The sequence below is a fragment of the Orcinus orca genome, chromosome 1 (genome assembly GCF_937001465.1).
Source record: "Orcinus orca chromosome 1, mOrcOrc1.1, whole genome shotgun sequence".
In the NCBI taxonomy this organism is placed as follows: domain Eukaryota; kingdom Metazoa; phylum Chordata; class Mammalia; order Artiodactyla; family Delphinidae; genus Orcinus; species Orcinus orca.
Genome location: NC_064559.1, coordinates 127,100,101 through 127,120,929, shown reverse-complemented (window position 1 = coordinate 127,120,929; position 20,829 = coordinate 127,100,101). Strand labels below are relative to the sequence as shown.

The 20,829-nt window shown below is 36.0% G+C and overlaps 1 protein-coding gene across 2 annotated transcripts in view; it reads right to left on the bottom strand.

Moving 5' to 3' along the window:
* DPYD (dihydropyrimidine dehydrogenase) overlaps positions 1-20,829 on the bottom strand; it is a 795,698-nt gene that overhangs the window by 220,957 nt on the left and 553,912 nt on the right. For both annotated transcript variants that reach the window (XM_004263062.3, XM_033437294.2), the window contains exons 17-18: positions 1,314-1,434; positions 378-497 (exon numbers count right to left, since the gene is read on the bottom strand). In XM_004263062.3, coding sequence (XP_004263110.1) covers positions 378-497; positions 1,314-1,434 — 241 coding nt within the window. The remainder of the gene's footprint in view (positions 1-377; positions 498-1,313; positions 1,435-20,829) is intronic.

Genomic DNA, 20,829 nt, shown 5'->3' with positions numbered 1-20,829 from the left:
AGGAAGACTGGAAACTAACCCACACTATGAAAAAAGATATTAAAATCAGGGTGCTTATATTCTTCTTTTAGAAGGCCTTGTTATTAGCCTTTACTAATTAATGATGAGACAATTGTGACAATGAGAAATTCTGAGTAATGCACAGACTGCAAGAGAATAGAATTTGTATGAAACCCTATCTTGGTATACTCTCTTCTTGTGCTATCAGTCACTTGATCAATCTGTCCCATCTGTCTTAACTATTAGGAGTTTTGACCAGCAGTGAGTTATAAGAATTTGGGATCATAAAAGGCACAGTATTCTTGCTTGTAACATGATCTCTTGATTTTTCACCAACCTCCAAGGAAGCAAAAATGCAAGGAGCGGGTAACACCTACCGGACACGCCTCCGTACGTAGTCCGTTTCCCAGTGCCCACTGCTGGCCAGGGTGTGCCATCGGCTTTTAATCCCATGAGACCTGAGACGGTGTTGGTGGCTGTAACACCGTCTGCACCACCTACGAAAAACACAACATTTTTCTGCAGTTCTTAAAGGGACGATTGCTAAAGCCCATTCAAACCCACACAACCCAGAAAAATGCACACTCTACTTTCTCTTGAGAACATTTCCTCCCCTCAAATATATTCACTAATTTCATTCCTATAATTATACTTAAAATGCTAGACATAAAAATTTTTAATTAGCACCACTTTATTTTTCCAATTATTATACAGATTTGTGGATGCCAAATATTTTGTATTCAGTGTTATTTTTCCAGCTAATTTACAATATCTTTACAAATCAGGATGCAATTTCCATTGGATAGCACACAAGCATATATGATTTGTAAAATCATGCATTGACTGTATGATTTATGTATTCAAGATATTTATTGAGCATGTGTTTAAGGCAGAGTACTAGATCCCATCAAATATAAAGGGAACTCATAAGAAATTTCACCTGTGGAAGCAGCTTTCTTTTTAAAAAGTTTCATTAAAGGTTCAGGTGCTATTGCTGGACGGTTATATTGTGAAGTCATTCATTTTGGAGTGGTTTGTTGTGACTGTGGCTTCGGTTCACAATTGTTTGTGTGTAAACCAGGTGTTCATTAGGAAAAATGATAGATATTCTTGTATTCCTGGGCCACTTACTAGCTTGAGTATAGGTATGGATCTGTTACATTTGTGAGGTCAAGCGCTCAATTTAATACTTTTCTTAAAGTTTAAAGAGAGATGTGCACATATATTTGTGGATAAAGATATACTTTAATATGGCTATGAAATTTAGGCCCATACTTACATAACGAGGCAATTGATGTAAGTCAGGTTCTTACCTTCCTTTGCAGCTCTGGCGATGCTTACGATATCAGTGACATTTGGGGTCAACTTGGCAAAAAAAGGAATCTGAACAGCTTGCCTAACCCAGCAACAGATGTTTCGCACCAGCTCTGGATCCTGTTCAAATAGGTCAGTCAAATATAGAACATAATTAAAGAATTGTGATCAAAATGTGTGCTGGAACAACAGCAAAGCTGGAGATGTGCAAGACAAATCCAACTTGACAATGAGCAACATGATATATTTCTCAAATTCCTCCTCAGTATTACATCTAGACTCATTAGGGAACTAAGGTTAACACACTTCAAGTGAACTGCAAATTCATCACATAAAGGTTAAATTCCTCAAGGGAGCCTTTGGAAAATAAAATTACAAAGAACCAAATGGAAGAAAGTGTTTCCCACTTCCAGTTAAACAATGTCAGAAATAAAACATAAACTTCTGGTGATAAGTTCGGGAACCATTACAGAATTTCTAATGACCTCATTGGTTTAAGCCTAATAAAAATATTTGAATAGCTGACTCCCAGGTGAATGGTACGAAATCTGAAGTCTATTGTTTTCATTATTAGAAGACTTAGTCTTGTTGAATTGTATTCAAAAGAAAATATGTGACTTCCTAATCAATCTAATTACGGTATATAGTATATGCTAATATGGGGAAATTCAGCCTTAGGTTACACACGAGCTGATCAGTAACTTTAGCTTACTTTTGCAAATGTTGCCAAGAGCTGTGTAGCACTTTTCAACATTGGTCAACTTGAAAGAATTGATTAAAATGACAAGAATGAAACAAAATATCAAATGCTCATTTTTAAAAGCAAGGAATAGATGTTTTCCTCTGCCTGTTTCTTGTGATTTTTCAGGCTTCTATTTTCTCATGGGACAAGTATCATTGAGAGGGCAATAACCTATCCTTCCTATTGAAAATAACTTAGCAGTAGTAATGTTCTTTGATTTCAACACATACAATAGTCCTTTTTTTCATTACTTTTAGTGCAAAATTTATTCTGACAGGTACTGATAATGTGCTTTGATAAATTACATTAAAATATGCAATAGCAATTCATTATTGAACTTGGTAATATTATCTTAGGAAGTTAAAATGCTTTTTTTAAAAAATAAAAGATCCAACCAGAAAAATGCAGACATATATTTAAACTATGAAACAGTAGGCAAGTATTTCATTTGTAATTAATATTTTTATATGTAAGAAAGTTGCTCTTTGCATTTTAACCTTTCGAATTCTTTTAAGATGAGATTTCTAATGTTATAACCTTTAGAAAGAACCTTTTCACTTAGGTTTAATGTATCTTGATCAGTCATCTTGTATTACTCTACAAGTTATGTGGTTGTGTGCTAAGACACTGTGATGAGGTAATTTCTGTTGATTGTTATTGTTGCTATTCAGCAAAACTAATAATTTCAACAAGAAATCTTTGACTTGGCTTGTTCTCTTTTCAGAACAGTAATTTCTTCATTAAACATAAATATTAAAAATGCACTATATGGAATGCTCTACAGGGCATATTGTGTATTATGAATAGTAAAATCTGGAGACTTAGCTGTACAAATTCTAACTCATGAAAATGGAGATCTGCCCCTGCCCATGCAATGTTCATGAAATATTTATAACCACTGCATTGGCATTATGAAGACAGTTGCATCTTTGTGACTTTCATTTTTAAGTTATGAATTTCCATGGGACTTAGCCTAGAAATGACAGTAACTCTAGATGACATCAATTGCATGTCCTTTGTGAAAGCTTTCTTTAAGGTAGAATTTGCCGATAATTTAAAGATCACTTGAATTGCATAATACATGGAAGGTAGCCTGATAAAAATTAGTATAACAAATTTAAAATATTATCTGGTTCCAATAGAGTAAAGACTAATAATCTGATATAGGTTTCTAAGTGGCTTTCAATACTATTGACCACCGTGTCTTTATATTTACTTTGAACATCTGTCACACTTTTTTCTGTTGATTCTCACTAGCTGAATACTTTAAATGGATGCCTCATACATTGTTTAACAATTTGAAATTTGTTCAGAGTTTTTCAGTTTTTGTAAAAAAATATGGTCCATTGATTACCTTTATTTACTTGAATCATCTGCTGCTATTTTGAGATACCATAGTTTAATCCTCTGATAGTTCTATGAGTAAGGTTTATGGTGTTCAGATATATTTTACCTGTCTTCATACTCAGTTAAGCCAGCTGTTTACTAATCTTCATACCCAGCTGAAACACAATTTGATTACCTGAGAATTTTAAAGACAACTTATAGCCAACATTATTGTAAAAATTATTGACTGTTCCATAAATTGCAAAGTTTTGTTTGACAGGCATAATAGGGAATATTCTAATACAACTAGAAATGTGGTGAGGCTAATAACATGAAAAAATGAATCTGTATACTTTGGAGAAACTATTCACACATTCCTATTTCCTCACATTTTTGATATGAATGATCGAGATCTAAAAAAATTAATAGTGCTTCTGCATCTTGACCTTCTCATTTGCTAGTGATAGCATCAGGTGGCATGGCCCTTCCTAACAAGCCAATTTTTAGAATCTTATTGAAATGAATAAATTTTAGACAATTTCTAATTCTCCCCTACAAAAAGTCTTCAGGATAGGAAATACACAAAGTTACTACAACCTCTCAGACAGACTGAGACTTTAACATTATCCACACCAACAAAAATTAAATAAAAGAAGACAATTCTGGATTGCTTTCCTACTTCTAGGCATATAATATTGTAGGCACTCAAAAAAATTTGTTGTGTCAATGAAAGAAGACTAAATGAAAACTTGGCAGATTTTCAATTTATTTCTTTATGTATCCATCAATTTATAGATTATGTTTGGGTTTAAGAAAAACACAAATATATGTTATGATAGATACTGTCTAAAAGGATGAAATTCACTAAGACTTCTTTACAAAGCAGGAAAAATTCTGAAGAAGAATGGTAGATAATCATGGAAAAAAGAACAGCTTAACAAGTCTTTTAAAGTGTCTAGTCCACAAAAAGCCCACCTGTATCACCAATTTTTTACTGGCTCTTCCTGCAGATATTCATAATGTGCATTCCTGATCATGATTTGTAATCCCTCCCATAGCAACTGCTTGTGTGTGTGTGTGTGTATACTACTTTAATACCTGTTAACCCTTTTGTTATTTATATGATCGCCAAAGAAAGCTGTGAGGGAGCAGAATGGGTTTTCCTGTGATGGAGGTGTGTGGTATTACTAGCAAGAAAGCAGTGAAGCCCTTAAAGGAATGAGTGACAGGTCTGGGGAGCACGTGGGGTCTTGGGGGTACTACATGACGTGAAGGTAACAGATCAAGCTTGTGAGGTGCTAAGAAGAGGATAAAAGATAAAAGCAAACTAGAGATAAATGTGGCCTGTGACAATTTTAATGAGGACCAACCCTGTGTCTGTCTGCAATTAATACACTCTGGAATAGATTCCTATGAAAACCAAACAACAGTGACAACAGCAAAAAGCAGAAAATGTATTTCTGAGCAGACTGTTTGTTGCAGAAATTTCCATTGTCCAAAACTGGCTGCTTTTAAAAGCTTAATGTTCTATCTGGGCCACAAGATAATAATTTTTAATTCTAGTAACTAGCATGTCTCTAGTTACACATTAAGGGGGTTCTATATATGATGCACCCTGCTGCTTTTGAGGACCCTTAGATGACCTCTCCATTGTAGGACAGGTATTTTCACCAATTACCTAGGGCATCAAATCTCACTGATTTCATGCCCTGTACACAGGAATAAGCACTAGAGAATGATTGTGAGAATTTCTTGATAAGTTAAATTACTAGTGAAATCTTTGACTTTAAGAAACATTTTCTCCAATTTCCCTGGTAATTTCCACTCTGCACAATTCTTTTCAAAATGGTTTTCTTAGAAGGTGGCATTTCAATGAACCCACTGAAAAATTTTACCAGTTATGAAATGTTTTCTACTAAGGAACTCTTAAATCTTAATTCACATGGCATGCTAGGAAGTAGCTAGCATTTTTATGTCCACTTTTCTGATAGACAGAACTAGGGTCTAGAAGATCAATCTGAGTACCTATTGCTCCTTCTTAATTTTCTTTCCCATTATCCTGTCCTAAACCATCATCTTCTTTAGCAAAATTGTTCCTTAAAGTAAAATGCAGCCATCAATTGTAAACTAGAACTATAAAAGGCTTCTACTTCATTTATACCTGTAAGACTAGCTGTAGCTTCAGAGTAATAGGCAAAAGTGATATATTTATCCTTCTATGTCAGTAAAGTAAGACAGAAAGAGTTAACTACTCCAGGTAGAACTATTAGTAAATGCAAAGACTAGGCATCGGAATGGGGATGTTTTAAATTAACTTATATTTTAGCATGTGTCCTTCTTGCACCAGTTTTCCTGATTTAAGAATTCTAACGATGGCATAATCACCTTGGAAAACCATTTGGTGGTTTCCTCTAAAGGTAAATGTGCACTTACTAATCCATGCAGCAATTCTATTCTGAGTAATATATTCAAGAGACATGAAACTATATATCCACACAAAGACTTGTACACAAAAGTTCATAGCAACTTTTTCAAAATAGCTCCAAATTGGAAACAACTCAAATATCCATTAGTATGTGAATGAAGTGGCATGTCTACACAACGGAATACTATACATCAATTAAAAAAAAAAAAAAAACTAAACTACTGAATCATGCAACAACTTGGACTTAATCAAGGAAACATTATACTCAGTTAAAGAAGTCCACAAAATGGTACATGCTGCATGATTACATTTATATGAAATTCCACAAAGGAAAAGCTACGCTGACAGAAAGCAGAGCATTGGTTGCTGTCACTGAGGTTTGGGGATGGGAAAGAGACTAAGTGGGAAAGGGCATAAGGAAATTTTTTCGGGTAATGGAAATGTTCTGTATCTTGATTGTGATGGTATTTACATGAGAGTAGACATTTGTCAACACATATCAAATTCTATACTTAAATGTATTTTTTTCTGTTATAAGTAAATTATACCACCACAAATTTCATTTAAAATTTTAAAAGAATTCCAAGGGTGTTCAAATATAAATAGAAAAATTAAAGCCAGTGGCATTCTAGGCAATGTGGGTTCTATCCTTTTAACAAATTTATTTACTGACGACAAGGCACTGCAACTAGCCTATGCTGGAGACAAAGATGAGTGAGACAAGGAAAGCAGAATCTACTAGGAAGTACAACCCAGGCACATAAATAACATAAATAACATAAATAACATGTATGTTGGATGTTAAGTATAAAAAAGGAGATCCTGATATGCGCTCTTATTTCAGAGTATTTGAGAGCATGTAGCACAGATTTCAGCACATAGTAGGCACTCAACAAACACTGTCGACTTGATAGAGCTCACATTGCATAAATTAACATTGACTTTCTTATTTCTATTTACTCAGAAGAAAACTGGGAGTATAAAATTACTGGTTCCAAGATAACCTAATAGACAACTCTTTCAGGCACTATGCATTATGTTAGACAACGGTGTTAAAAATATATAATACACTATCTCTATTCTTAAAAAACAAAACAAAATAAAACACTTCATAATCCAGGAGGGAAATGCATATAACAAACATATAATATGAATATAAAATGCTATAAGTCTATAGCAATGTATCTGTATATGCATATAAAATATTTTATATATATATATATTTTTTTTTCCTCCACTTCCCTTGTGCCTTAAGCTGAAGATGACACAGAACTAACTGCTTGTGTGTTCTCTCCTCCCCAGGCACCCGTAGCCTTCTCCATTCTGATTCTTGCTTCAGGCTTTTCTTTCTCTCTCTCTGCCCAGAATGTCCTTCATCTCTTGTCCCTTGGATAACATCACTTCCATCCTACCTCAACACAGGATGGGTTAATAAATAATGACTCCCTTTTAAATACTCTCATAATGTTTCTTTATTACTTCATTTATCACAGTGTTTTATAATCATGTTTTTTTTTCCCCATCTCTACCAGACTATTAGTCTTTTAGGGGATGTATCCTGCTCTTTTATCTTGATCCTCTTATGTAGAGTCTAAGACACTAAAGATAATAAATACTGTGTTGAACAAAAGAATGAAGAATTCCTAAATGTGGATCAGATTTCCACAGTCAGCAAGAAAACAACTGTCCCTTCCCTTCAATGGAGCAAAAATAAGCTGGAGATATTAGTAGTTCTTGCTCCATAAGCCAATGGAATTTTGAAACAGTCTTGCTGTTCTCTACCAGCTAGCTGGACTGCCTGGAAGACAGCTGTGCCCTCCTGTGGCCCGGCAATCCATTAAAAACTCCCTGAGGTCCCGACTGCCCATGGCCCTTTCTGTCTAAATCTTTAGGATATTGAAGATTTTCCAGTCTGCACTCCTAACCTTGCCTCAAGTCCCAGTCCTTGGTCCCTGGGGCCTGGTGGGGAAGTCTATCCATAGTTTTGCCAGTTAAAGGGAACTTGCATTCCTTTAAATACCATTTCCTGTGACTACGGTTTAATGCCGCTGTTTCTTCCATTCAGACAGCATTTCCCTAGCGTACCATTCCTCTGATATTCCTAGTGTCAGTGTTCCTCATTCCCACACACTTAGTTTCAGAAGCTTAAACCTTTCACAAATGGATGAGAATTGCCATGAACTATTTAGATAATTCTTAAGACGTAGGTAGTCTTTGAGTCATTATTTTTATCCCCTCTGATGACTAGCCCCTCTTTATCCCCTCTGGTCCACTAGCTCACTTCTTTATTCCCAAGTGGCAATGTAATGATGGAGGTCAGCTCTGAAAATGGTTCAAACTTCAAATCTTCCCCTCCACAATTTGTCCCTATGGAAGCAAATTCAGATTTCCTCAGATTGCCTTGATCCTATCTTAATCCCAGCTAGAAATCCACTGCCTCAACTGACCGTGGCAATAAAGTGGGAGAAGTACCTGTTCAGTAGTCAGGCCAATGAACATCTCCTGCTCACAGGTCCATGTGCTATTCTAGCCAGTGAGTGTCTTGGGGAGGCTCTTCCTCACAGCACTCTTGCTGTCTTATTATACAAATACCTTGAGTCTCTATTGTAGGAACCCCAAATTATAACCAAAAAAAAAAAACAAACAGAAAAATAGAAACTGATTCTGCAAGTTAAGGGGTCAACTTTTTGAACTGTTGAAGAACTGTATAACCTTTCACCAGAACTAATGAGTAAATACACTAAGGTGACTTAACTAGGATCCGAAATGTTCTTAATGAGTACACGTAGAAGCAAACAACTATGACAGACCCAGACATGCATCACTCAGATCCTCCTTCAGGAAAAGACTTGTGCCCAGCTGCTACAGTGTGGTAGAGCAGACAACTTCTAACTGGTCCCTCCTTCAGATCCCCTTCAGCTTTCAAGCTGAGGTCGGGGTCCTCTTGGGGAGGCCCCAGCCAAGACAGCAAAACTGTGGTACAGGGGCCCAGCCATTTCTATCCAATGCAGGATTTCCCTAGTAGGCCATCTTTGCCCTAGGGCTCTCTGTCGGGCTGGTGAAGATTCTTCTCATATCTGTTTCAGGGTCTGACTGCTCCCCTTCCCCAATCCTGCTTCATCCCTATTCGTCCCTATTCCTTCCACAAGTGTTACTCCCCAATAAACCTTTTGCACTTCTAACTCCATCTATGTGTCTGATTCCTGGAGGCCTCAATTCCTTACTTGAATTTTTTTTTTTTTTTTTTTTTTTTTGCTGTACGCTGGCCTCTCACCGCTGTGGCCTCTCCCGTCGCGGAGCACAGGCTCCGGACGCGCAGGCTCAGAGGCCACGGCTCACGGACCCAGCCGCTCCGCGGCATGTGGGATCTTCCCGGACCGGGGCACGAACCTGCGTCCCCTGCATCGGCAGGCGGACTCCCAACCACTGCGCCACCAGGGAAGCCCCCTTACTTGAATTTTTTAAATTCTCTTTGTGATAGGGTTAGGGTGTATTCTAAGAAAGTCAAAGAAGAAAAAGAATCTCACCCAAATGACCCCAGGGTATCTCACTGAGAGAAACTCAAGAAAGCTAAATGGAATCCTAACAAAGCTCTTAAACCCAGCTTTCCTGGAAGGTCCTGGAAACAATCAAGCCTAGTTTACTCAACAACGGACAATATATGCTTCTGGGTAAGAAAGGGTCCAACATCAAGAAGCAGGACTAATTTTTCCTGTGAAAAAGACTGCGTTAAGGGACATAGTAGCAGACAATGATTGGGTGTCCTCTGTTCAGATACAGTTCAGAGTCATCACTGGAGAGTTTAGAAACCTACCTTATCTTTTGATTCAGAACCTGTTGGAAAAGCCACTGCTGTGATGTGGGACACTGGAAATGACTGTGCGAAGTCTACAGATAAAGGAGATGATACCTTTGTGTCTGAAAAGCCAGGTCTACCCATCAGGGAAGTATGGCCAGGGGAATCAATGCACATGCTAATCCCTACCCCAGTGCCATATCCCTTGTTGATAAAACAAATTAATAACAACCTCTTTAAAAACATCATGAAGAGGTGGTCTGGCAACTTCTGGCAGGTGTGTTGGGTCTCTAATATTCTATTCTAAAGTCTGCTTTTGCTTTCATATCCATTCTCTTTGCCTGAACTCTTGCATTTCTGGACTTTATCCTTTGCCCACTTCTTTCGGGATAAGACCCCTTTGAGTCCTGACGCTTACCTGAATTGGCCTGCAGGTGCCCTGTTTGCATCCATATTTGATCCATGACTTATTGGTCAGTTACAGGCAGTCATTCCTTTCTGCTTCACAATGATTTTCCTTCACCTCTGCCGGATATTTCCATCTCTACTTCCCTTTTATCATCTCTCTCCCCACCCAAATGAAGAATGAAGCAGGCTCCATGTCTGTCTTCATAGGCAAAAAATGCCCTTTGAGAACCATACATTGGCCATAGTTCACAGAAATTAAGACACTTCAAAATCCTCTACATTAAAACATGTTTGAAAATGGCTTATTCTTTTTAGCATTCTTTACACTGAGCCCCCCAAAATACCTTGATCTTTCCTTATATGTGGGGTGTTATTTATTTGTGAATTCAAAGGTTAGTATTGTCCATGATGCAGAAAAAGTGCTGTCCATAGTCTGTTAATGAAGTTATTCAGTGTAACCTGAAAAATCTTATATGTGGAGAAACAGGCTATGAACATGCTTTGCTGATACCACCGGTAGGGGTTCAACATTGTGGACCAGCTGAGCCAAACTGAAACTCAGCAGGCTCCTTCATCACTGCCCAGAACACACCGAAAAGGCTTCAGTGGGTAATGAAGTGACAGCAGTCACTTGCACTTCTGTGTATGGATTCATTTTAGATAAGGGCAAGTAAGTATTTAAGTGTATAATATGGAGTTTTTATTCTTTGCAGACGTTAGGCAGCTTGTCATTTGTTTTCTTAATGCAAAGCATTAGTGTAAGCAGTGTAACAATTGATATTTTATACATCTGTTGGTGTACTCACTTAGCCTATGTTTTTGAGTGCTAGAGTTAGAAAACAACCAGAAGCACAAAACCTCAGTGTCTTTATAATCCCCTATTCGTGTGAATGATTAACCGACACAGGGAGGAGGCTAGTGTAAAACAGCCTTCTGCCCTGGAGCACCCATGATGCTGATACATTTAAGACGAAGAGTCTAGGGAAGCCGTGCTTCTGTCCTGGGAACTTTATGATATCCAAGCAAGAAGGAATTACTGTTGAGGCAATTTTAAATAACGTAGCAGAGGAAACCTCAATCCCTTGGCAATGAATGGTTTCAGCTAAGGGGAGCTCATCCGTAACAAGATGGTACAGTTCCTTAAGGGATTTCTTCTTCTGCTGCTAGAAGAGCTAGAAAGAAATATCTAGGCCTTTGTTTGTTTTGCCAGCTCAGTAGACTGATTTCCCTCTTTGAGCTGAAAAGGATTTGGAGATAACTAAAAGTGGGGTGACTTTATTGAAAAGTGTTTGCGTGAAAATGTGGGATGGGAAAGATATTAAACATGACCTTTTGCAAGTGTGATATTAACAAACCCTTGACAGATAATTCATGGATGTTAGCTTTTACTCCAAATTTTGAGCAATCTGAACCTAACTTAATCTTTATCAATGTATTTATACTCATGTGGTTTGCAAGAGTACACATCGTAAGGTGTGTGTGGGTGGGTGGGTGTGTATGTGCATGTGTGTGTAAAAAGAGGATTCTCTATTTTAAAGTCTCTCAGGTGTCAAGAAAAGGAACCATGACAAGCCTACCCCTGCCCCCAACCCCCATTACTGAGGGCTTATTACAAGTATATATGGAGAAGTAAGAAGGTAAGTGAAATGATTTTGGCAAAGGGAGAGCCAGTCCTCTGGGGTCTGGGATGCCTGTCACTCATTTTGTAGGACACACAGCAGCTCTGGTGACCCACCAGTGAAATCAGTGACAAAGAGCAGCTCTTATTTTCTTGTTTTTCCTTTAAGAGTTGGTGTCTATTGCTTTTAGGATTAGAAACTCTGTGATACTAATGAATCTGCTCTTACTTTTCAGTATCTCTTTTTCCATTTCTACTTCTACTCACTTTCTCTTCTTTCTATATTGCCTTTTTGGTTCTCCCAATCAGTTTTTCTACAATCCACCAGAGAATCTATATATTTCAAAACCAAACCCACAGAGAAGATCCTCAGATAAAAACAGAATAATATTTTTGTTTTGTTTTTTGGCCGTCCTTCCTATTTCACACCCTTCCCATTTATTTTGTTAAATTCCCACTTTATGAAGTATCGGTGGAACACAGAAACTATCGCCACTATGGAACCCACTGAAAAGAAAATTTTTGTCTCTCTGTTCTCTGGCAACCAACAAACAAGTGCATGATTCTCGGCATGGCCAACTGGTGCTCCAGCCAAAATTTCAGTCTCACAATCAGAAAAGTGACTGAAGTTTCTTTGTGGTAGTGTGTGGTGCAAAGTCTCTTGACCGTATCCAACAATGGCAGTAGTGGCAGATAACAGCACTGGTACAGTGCATTATCTGGGCAATTCTTGCTACCCATTCTCTGGATCCATTTGGTTTCTGACCCTTTTCTAAGCCTGTTGTTCCTGCCTTCCTTGATTCTCTAAGACATCTTGTATCCTGCCAATAAATCTTTTCAGTTCTGACAGCTAAAATCAGTTTCTGTTGCTTGCAATTAAGAGTGCTAAATGATAGTCAGAGAGCCAGTACCCAGTACAGAGTGACCTTATTGCTTGAGTTATGGCACCACACTCCCTGAAAGGCTGCTGATCTCTCTTTATTTAGACTACAGCTGGTCACTTTCTGCTCAGGATACAATATCTAGTCCAACGAACTGTGGTCAAAGTCTCCAGGACACATGCTTTTGTGACAGCTTGTACACAAGATATTGCTTTTGGTCACTTCCCTTTAGAAAGGAGCTTTAGGTGTGGCAGGTCCTTAGCTACATGGATTGTGTATAGTAATAAATAAATAAATAAATAACACTTTTTATTTAGCTCCTAATAATTAACCTGAAACGTCCCATGAAATGTGAAAATTACAAAAAAATAAGGTATTAATTTGTCCTCAAATACAGTCAAATTAGATCACTTAGGGCACTAAAAATTGGTCAAAGTCAATAGAATATATAAATGGCTTTTGGGATTAGTATACGTCATTATTTTTCTATAAATCATTTAGCATTTGAATATGTCATAATAAGCAAGATGTCATATAATTCAAGAGAGCCTTGCAGAAAGAAGTAATACATATCACCCAGGTACAGGAAAGCTTGATTTGAAATGTATTAAGAGTAGCTATGAGTTCTTAAAAGATGGATATGTAAACAGAGAATGGTAATATAGCCCATAAGAAAAAATATCCTGAGGCCCTGAAATTAATTTAAAATATGATCTCCCTTTCACTCTGAATACCTGCATGATTACCAATTCAACAAGGATCTTTCGTTTATCCCAACTCAACTTTACTAAGGTGCCTGCAGCCTACATGGTTGATAAAACAGGAAGCTTGCATGCGGGGAAAAAACCTTCAAATTGCTTGATACACAAAATCGTATTAGTATTAAAAACAGGTGAGTATTTACTTTTGCAATATTCAAGAAATGTAAAGTACCCAAAGGACTGCTAAACTTAGATAGTTTAAAACTTTGCACTTTTTTTTTCCACTTAAAAAAAGTGTGGTAACCCTTACTGGGTCATGTAATTAACATCTAGATGTTGCAGCATATAATTAGGTTTTTAGAATTTGGGCAAAGGCAGCATCCAGCATCAAAAACGGTTTTACTCATACATTTCCAGTTGCTAATATTCTTAGATTTTAACATGCAACAGTTGAAATCACAAACGTGACACAGTTACTTTACCCTTTCTCTGCTAAGTAAGGTATTTGTGGGAATTCAAAAACTATTGAATCTAAACCTTACTGGACATTTGCAATCATCCTGCAGTTAACCACAAAGACTTTATGAATGGTTTCATTTTGGTATAAGAAAAAGACATAAAAACAACCCCAAGCAATTTGCTCTCCTTGAAGTGTGTACAAAGAAAGTGGGAAGTTAGTGGTAGAATGATTACTTTTATTTACTTCTAAAGTGTGTGTGTGTATGTGTGTGTGGCGGGGGGGACTGGAATCTTGATAGAGTCACAAAATGGCAGCAACTGGATTAGGGCCTGTGGAGAAACACATGGGTAAGAAATGCATAGGAAGACTCTAAAGCATGGGAATGCACTGTATGATGGGAAATAGAAAGAAAATTCCAAACTATTGCTTCTGAAGGGAGCAGAGAGGAGATATGGCTAAATGGTTCAACTAGAGTTTAGAGTCAGCTTCCTACAGATTCTGTGCCTTATCCTTTAGACAATAAGAAAACACGAAAAGCCACATGGTTAAATCCCCGTTTTAGAAATATAATTCCATGTATGTCTATGGGTTGAGTAGGATAAGATACAGAGCAAGCAGGGACACCAATCTGAAAGAGAAAAAAGGCCTAGTGCTAGGCAAGAACTTCAAGTGGACTAGAACATCATTTTAAGGATGAATATTAAAAACTTTCAAGATTAGTACAAATTGGAGTTGGGGAATGAAAATCAAAAATAATTCTGTGGTTTGTCATTGTAGGAGAATAGTAATTTCATCAACCAAGTGAGGAAATACTAGAGAACCAGGTTTGGCAATAAAATGATGAATTTTAGATACATTGAGTTTGTCCCTATAAGACACCTAGCTGAAAGAATCCAGTTGAGAGTTAATAGGAATCTGGATCACAGGATCACTAAATCATAGGTTTATGAGTTGTTAGTATGTAGTTGGTGGTTGAAATCTTGTGAAACCCTTGCTATGTCAGAGAGAGAAGAGAACAAAGAGGAAAGATCCAAGGAAGAAGCGAAACTCCAATAAAGAAGATGTAGATGTAGTTCTTGATATAAAATACACCAAAGACATCAGGTAGGACGAGGACTGAAATGTAGGCAATAGATTATACCCCTTAAAGTCACCGGCAACTTATGGCACATATAGCTAAACATAATAGGGATGGAGACAGATTACAATGGTTAAGTAGTTATATCTATAGATACACACAGCCCAAGAAAACCAAAAATAAATTTAATCTGAACTATCAGAGCTTAGAACTGTGCTTGACATAAAAGGTGTGTGCAATGAATATGTTGAGTAATTATCATTTTATTTTTATCACAATTAGAACTAATGACACAGTGGAAGATCATTTGCTATGTTATGAGGCAATGCATATATGTAAGGGAGACTATATGACATTTTTAAAGGAATCGGTTACAGTTTAAACAATATCTCTGAATTCTAACAATGTGAAATCCATGACAGTCTGAGATCTAAATAATAAGCTTTGTTAATTAAATAACTTATTGAAATCACAGGCCTAGATAGGACTCAAAGAGGTTATTTAGACCATTCTCAGGCAATATTAAAAATAACAAACATACAACACAGTGATTTACAAGTGCTCTCACACATCGTAACTTAATTATCCTTAAATAATTCTACGTTTTGTTTTCTATCAAGTTATCCCCAGTGAGAGATACAGTAGACCCACTTCTCACAACATTTGAAGACAAATTCACACAAATCTCTTTTGCATCTTAATATAAATTAAAATCATATATTTCTGTTTACCTTGGAAGAAAAAAAATAAAAATTGTTTAATATAATTTATACACTATCCTTGCATTAAATCTTTCTTCAAATGTCATTTTTAAGAAAGTTTTCCATGATTATGAAAGGATGATTTCATAACTATTGTGGAGTAATTTTTTGAATAAATTAATTAAAAATTATTGACTAAGAAAAATTAAAATTACTCATAATAAAACAACCAAACAACAGCACTATTAAAAAGGTTTATTTCCTTCAATTTTCTTGGAGTAAGAATACAGTTTCCTCAAAACTTAATTCTTACCATTTTTACAGTTGTATATCCTTTATTTTTTTCATTATATCATGCGCACTTCCTATGTCATTCAACTTCTTTAAAAATACTAATTTGATATCCATAAAATATTTCATCATATAGATATACCCTATTTTACTTAATTATTTCCCAATTTTTGCACTTTGAAATATGTCCAGTTCCCATTATAAATAACACTGAACTAAATCTCTTCTGGTGATTGGTGCTCCTAATTCCCTTGCTTTTGTTCCTAGGTGCTGTGTTTATGGATAAAATATGAATTCTCTTAAAGCAAGCAAACAAAATCAGACATTTAGAATATATAACCCCTTAGAAGAGCTGGATAGTCAATAGACCTGGGCCTGACACTAGTGGAAACTTATGTTGCTATATGTTATCATGGGAGCAATTGGTGAGGGAGACAGAATTGGATTTTTCAGTTGATGCAAAATAGGCGAGAGCCCAACCACAATCAAACAGTCAGCTTTTAGCCTCTCCCCCATCCCCCCGCACCCCCCCACCCCGGCCCTGGACCTAGAGCACACAGGGCTTCCATGTCTCACTCACAGATGGATCTCTCCTCAGTTAGCACATGTACAATTTGGTTCCTCCACAATGTTTAATTTAAGCCAATGCTACTCATAATGGGATTTTCCTGAACCTTATATACCACAGATATCCCTATTAAGAGATAAAATGATAATGTTATTATACTGTGGCCACAGTCATTTCTAAATAATTAAGAAATAGACAATAACCTATGCTTTACATATAAACCATGATATGCAGTCAAAATCAGTCACTACGTAATTTTAGAACAGTCATGTTAGCCCACTTACGTTTAACTACCAGACCAGAATTTGTTAATACGCTTCCTCCATCCAAAATATACTTCCCCATTCATATTACACACATTAGTTCCAACCCTTGAGAGAATTAATTTCTTCATTTATCTTTCCTTAGGATTTTATATATACTTGTATTTGGATTGCTCAATAGAAATGTATTAGACGAATGAATGAATATTATTTGTTATGTAAATGGATAATATGATATAGAAAAAAAACTTTAAAATGTCAATAGGGCTATACATTCCCAAAGACACATTAGTTAGAAAAGACTAGGACTACATACTACTAAGTGAAAAAAAAAAGGTCAAACTACATTAAATACAGGCATGCTTTTATAAAGCATCCTTATGTAATCTTTTGCTAATTATCTGAGAATCATATATATACTTTTCTTTTCTTTTCTTTTTTTTTGCGGTACACGGGCCTCTCATTGTTGTGGCCTCTCCTACTGAGGAGCACAGGCTCCGGACGCACAGGCTCAGCGGCCATGGCTCACGGGCCCAGCTGCTCCGCGGCATGTGGGATCCTCCTGGACCGGGGCACGAACCCGTGTCCCCTGCATCGGCAGGCAACCACTGCGCCACCAGGGAAGCCCCATATATTTACTTTTATACAACTAAATTTCCTTAAAATTTGCCAAAATTTTACTGTGATTATGTTGCAATCAATCCTTACAGAAAAGAGTTATCATTTATAAATTCTTAGGTTAGTTTTATTACCTCAGTTCTTCATAACCAAGAGGCTTTTTAGTTTATGTCTTTGTTTTATTCCACATTTAATTAAAGGTAACAATTTGTTTAAAGTGTGATAAATTAAAGAAAATGTTTCCCAACTTGAGTGAGAGACAATTTTTAAACGTTACTTCCTAGATTTTTGGGCAATTTGGTAGGATGAACTTAATAGCCTAAAACAGCTATTTAAGAACAAGAGAAAAGAATAGTTGTAAATCTGAATTTTGTTAAAATTGCACAAATAGGAATGAGCGTTAATAAAAATATGTTTTGTAAGATGGAATTGCTACGAATTTGAAGTATGCATAAATTCATTTTTATGGTTATGCCATTAACTTTGAATTATCCATATTGGACTGGTAAGAGACACTTATATTATAAGCAAACTCAAAAGCAAGTATATTTCTCTTTGGGATATAATCACAGTTACAAATGTACACTTTTAACTTTCTATATTTCCAGTATTTAATCCTGGATTAAAGTGATGCTTGGTGAGCACTCTGCTGGTTACTAACAGGTAAGGGTAAGAAATATCTTTGAGTCACCATGCATGAATGGGATACTAAATAAATATCTTACTCTACATTAAAGCAAATACACTATCAGATTATCTTATACCATATTTGTGAGTTTGATCAATATTAAATATTAGCATATTCAAATTTACAAAAGAATATACATACAATGATCTTTTATTTCTATGGTATTTCCCATAACTTCTGCAATACCAAAAGTACACTATGTGTTTCAAGAACACTTGACAATTTATTTAGACTTTCCAAAAATTTCAAATCAGAGCTTTAGTATAAATTTTATTATTAGTTATACATATAAAATCTTAATATACAAAGAACATTTTACATATATTCCTCTCTTCTTAATAGGAAATGGATAAACGGACAACTGTTTGAACATTAAATATCCTATAATTCATCCTGATATAAAAATGAAGACCTGAAAATAAATACTGATTTTCCTGTTTATAAAAGAAATCAGGCTGAGTCCCATGTCAACAAATGAGTTCGCAGCAGCTCTAAAGAAACTGTAAAGACGATCAATTTTCTTTTTTATTATTTTCTTGTCGTTTATTGTCACAGTTGTTGCTTAATGAAGATGTGAACTTGTGTAACTAAAATCTGCACCACAGGAAACAATAAGGCATCATCAGCCATATGCAACTTATTTGCATAGTAGTGGGCTGTGTGTTGTGTAACCAGTTGTAACCATCTTTTCCTTATTTGGTGATATTCATCCATTCATTCATTCATTCAACAAATATATATTCAATTACTATCTTAGTTGCTGGGGTAAATAAGTAAAGTGAATAAGACAAAGTTATGGTTCTCATGGAGTTTTCATTCAACTGGGAAATACAATAAGGAAAAAATAAATAAATATGTAACACAATTTCAAGTAGGTAATAGAAAATTTAGAGCAGGGTAAGAAGATAAGGAGAGAAAGAGTGACGGGGCTGTGGGTATGGTAAACTGAAGATGGGTTGCTTGGTTTAAACCTGAGGAAGTCACATTTAAGTTTATGTATATTCTATGACCAAAACAAATAATCACTTTGCTTTTATAGTACCTTAAAATTATTTTAATTTCATTTAGTTAATTTTTTTTCTTTGTTCCTAGATTTTGAATTGTTTCAAGTCGGAGACCATTTTTTTTTTCATCATGCAATATCATCCACAGAGGCAAGCGTAATACTGATATACAACAGGCACAATAGAGGTACTAATCATTGACTAAATACTCATCACTTTAGATAAAACTTTATTAGAACGAGATGTGACTTCAGAGCAAATACTATGTTGATTTTATATGGTCACTACCTGTTTCTATTACCTAGTTTTATGTTTAACACAATAACAGGAAACTGAGATGCAGATGTTAGCTAGTAGAATGCTTGTAAAATTTAGACTAATTCTTAGCTAAGTGATTCACTTATACTAACCTCAATGTACAATTCAAATTCCTTGCAAAACTATACACTGCTATATTTTATATGAGATCTCTCACCAGTAGTTAAAACTGCAAATGCTCACACTCATGTTAAAATGGGTTATGGCTAGGTAGTGAGATTTAAGGAGGAAAGCAAGAAAGGTAGGAAGGAAGGAAGGCACATAGGCAGGCAGGCAGGCTAAAGAAGACTAGACCTAAGTAACTGAATTAACTCCTCCAAGGCATCATGGTATTTGGTTTTTGTTACAGATTAAATGATCGTGCCATATATTTAGAGTGGTTTAGGAATGACGGGTGGTTTTACTTTTTCAGACATAGATATAGAATAGTATAAGATTAATTGAATGCCTGCTTTTATTAAGACAATAACTTTAAGTTCTACTTAAAGTTACATAATGCTTATGCTAGAGCAGGTGTTCAGAGAAATACAATCCCATAGTACTAAGGGGATATTCTTGGTACTATGTATCTATTATCTAGGAACTTTTACATTAGAAGAAAGAATACCTTATTTCTCTCAGCTTTAAGTTTAATATTCCAGGTCCTTTTTATTCCATCTGAGATGCTACTGAGATAATCACTGTTAATTAACCTCTGATTGTGTACCTAGGAACACTGAGAATACACTTGGTGTTTCTGGGCCTTGATACACCCCTCTTGCCTTGCTGTGCTATTTGGCATTCTGAGGTCTCAGCTACCTCCTTAAAATGATGACACATCCTATCTGTATATGAGGTCTTTGAGCCAGTTCTCCTGTTTCTGTTTTACAACTTATATAAATGTATATATATATATATATATATATATATACACACACATACATATATATATATATATATACAATCACATATATTTAGTAAACATATTAATAGTGAAAGTAATATGAAAGTAAGACTAGGGTTAGCATCACTATAGGCAAATTTTTTTTTAACATCTTTATTGGAGTATAATTGCTTTACAATGGTGTGTTAGTTTCTGCTGTATAACAAAGTGAATCAGCTATACATATACATCTATCCCCATATCCCATCCCTCTTGCGTCTCCCTCCCACCCTCCCTATCCCACCCCTCTAGGTGGTCACAAAGCACCCAGCTGATCTCCCTGTGCTATGTGGCTGCTTCAAGAAATGAAATTGAGTTATTTGTAGTGAGGTGGATAGAGTCTGTCATACAGAGTGAACTAAGTCAGAAAGAGAAAAACAAATACTGTATGCTAACAATATATATGGAATCTAAAAAAAAAAAAATGTTCTGAAGAACCTAGGGGCAGGACAGTGATAAAAACACAGATGTAGAGAATGAAATGAGGACATGGGGAGGGGGAAGGGTAAGCTGGGATGAAGTGAGAGAGTGGCATGGACCTATATACACTACCAAATGTAAAATAGGCAAATGTTTGAAGTAAGAATTCTATCTCTGAAGACCTGACCATTTTGTTTGATTCTCTGTCTTAAAGGCATCTTCATCTGCTCCAAGCCAAATACCCTGTCTTCATGTTTGAGCATGAATAAAATTCAGGATAGTCATCA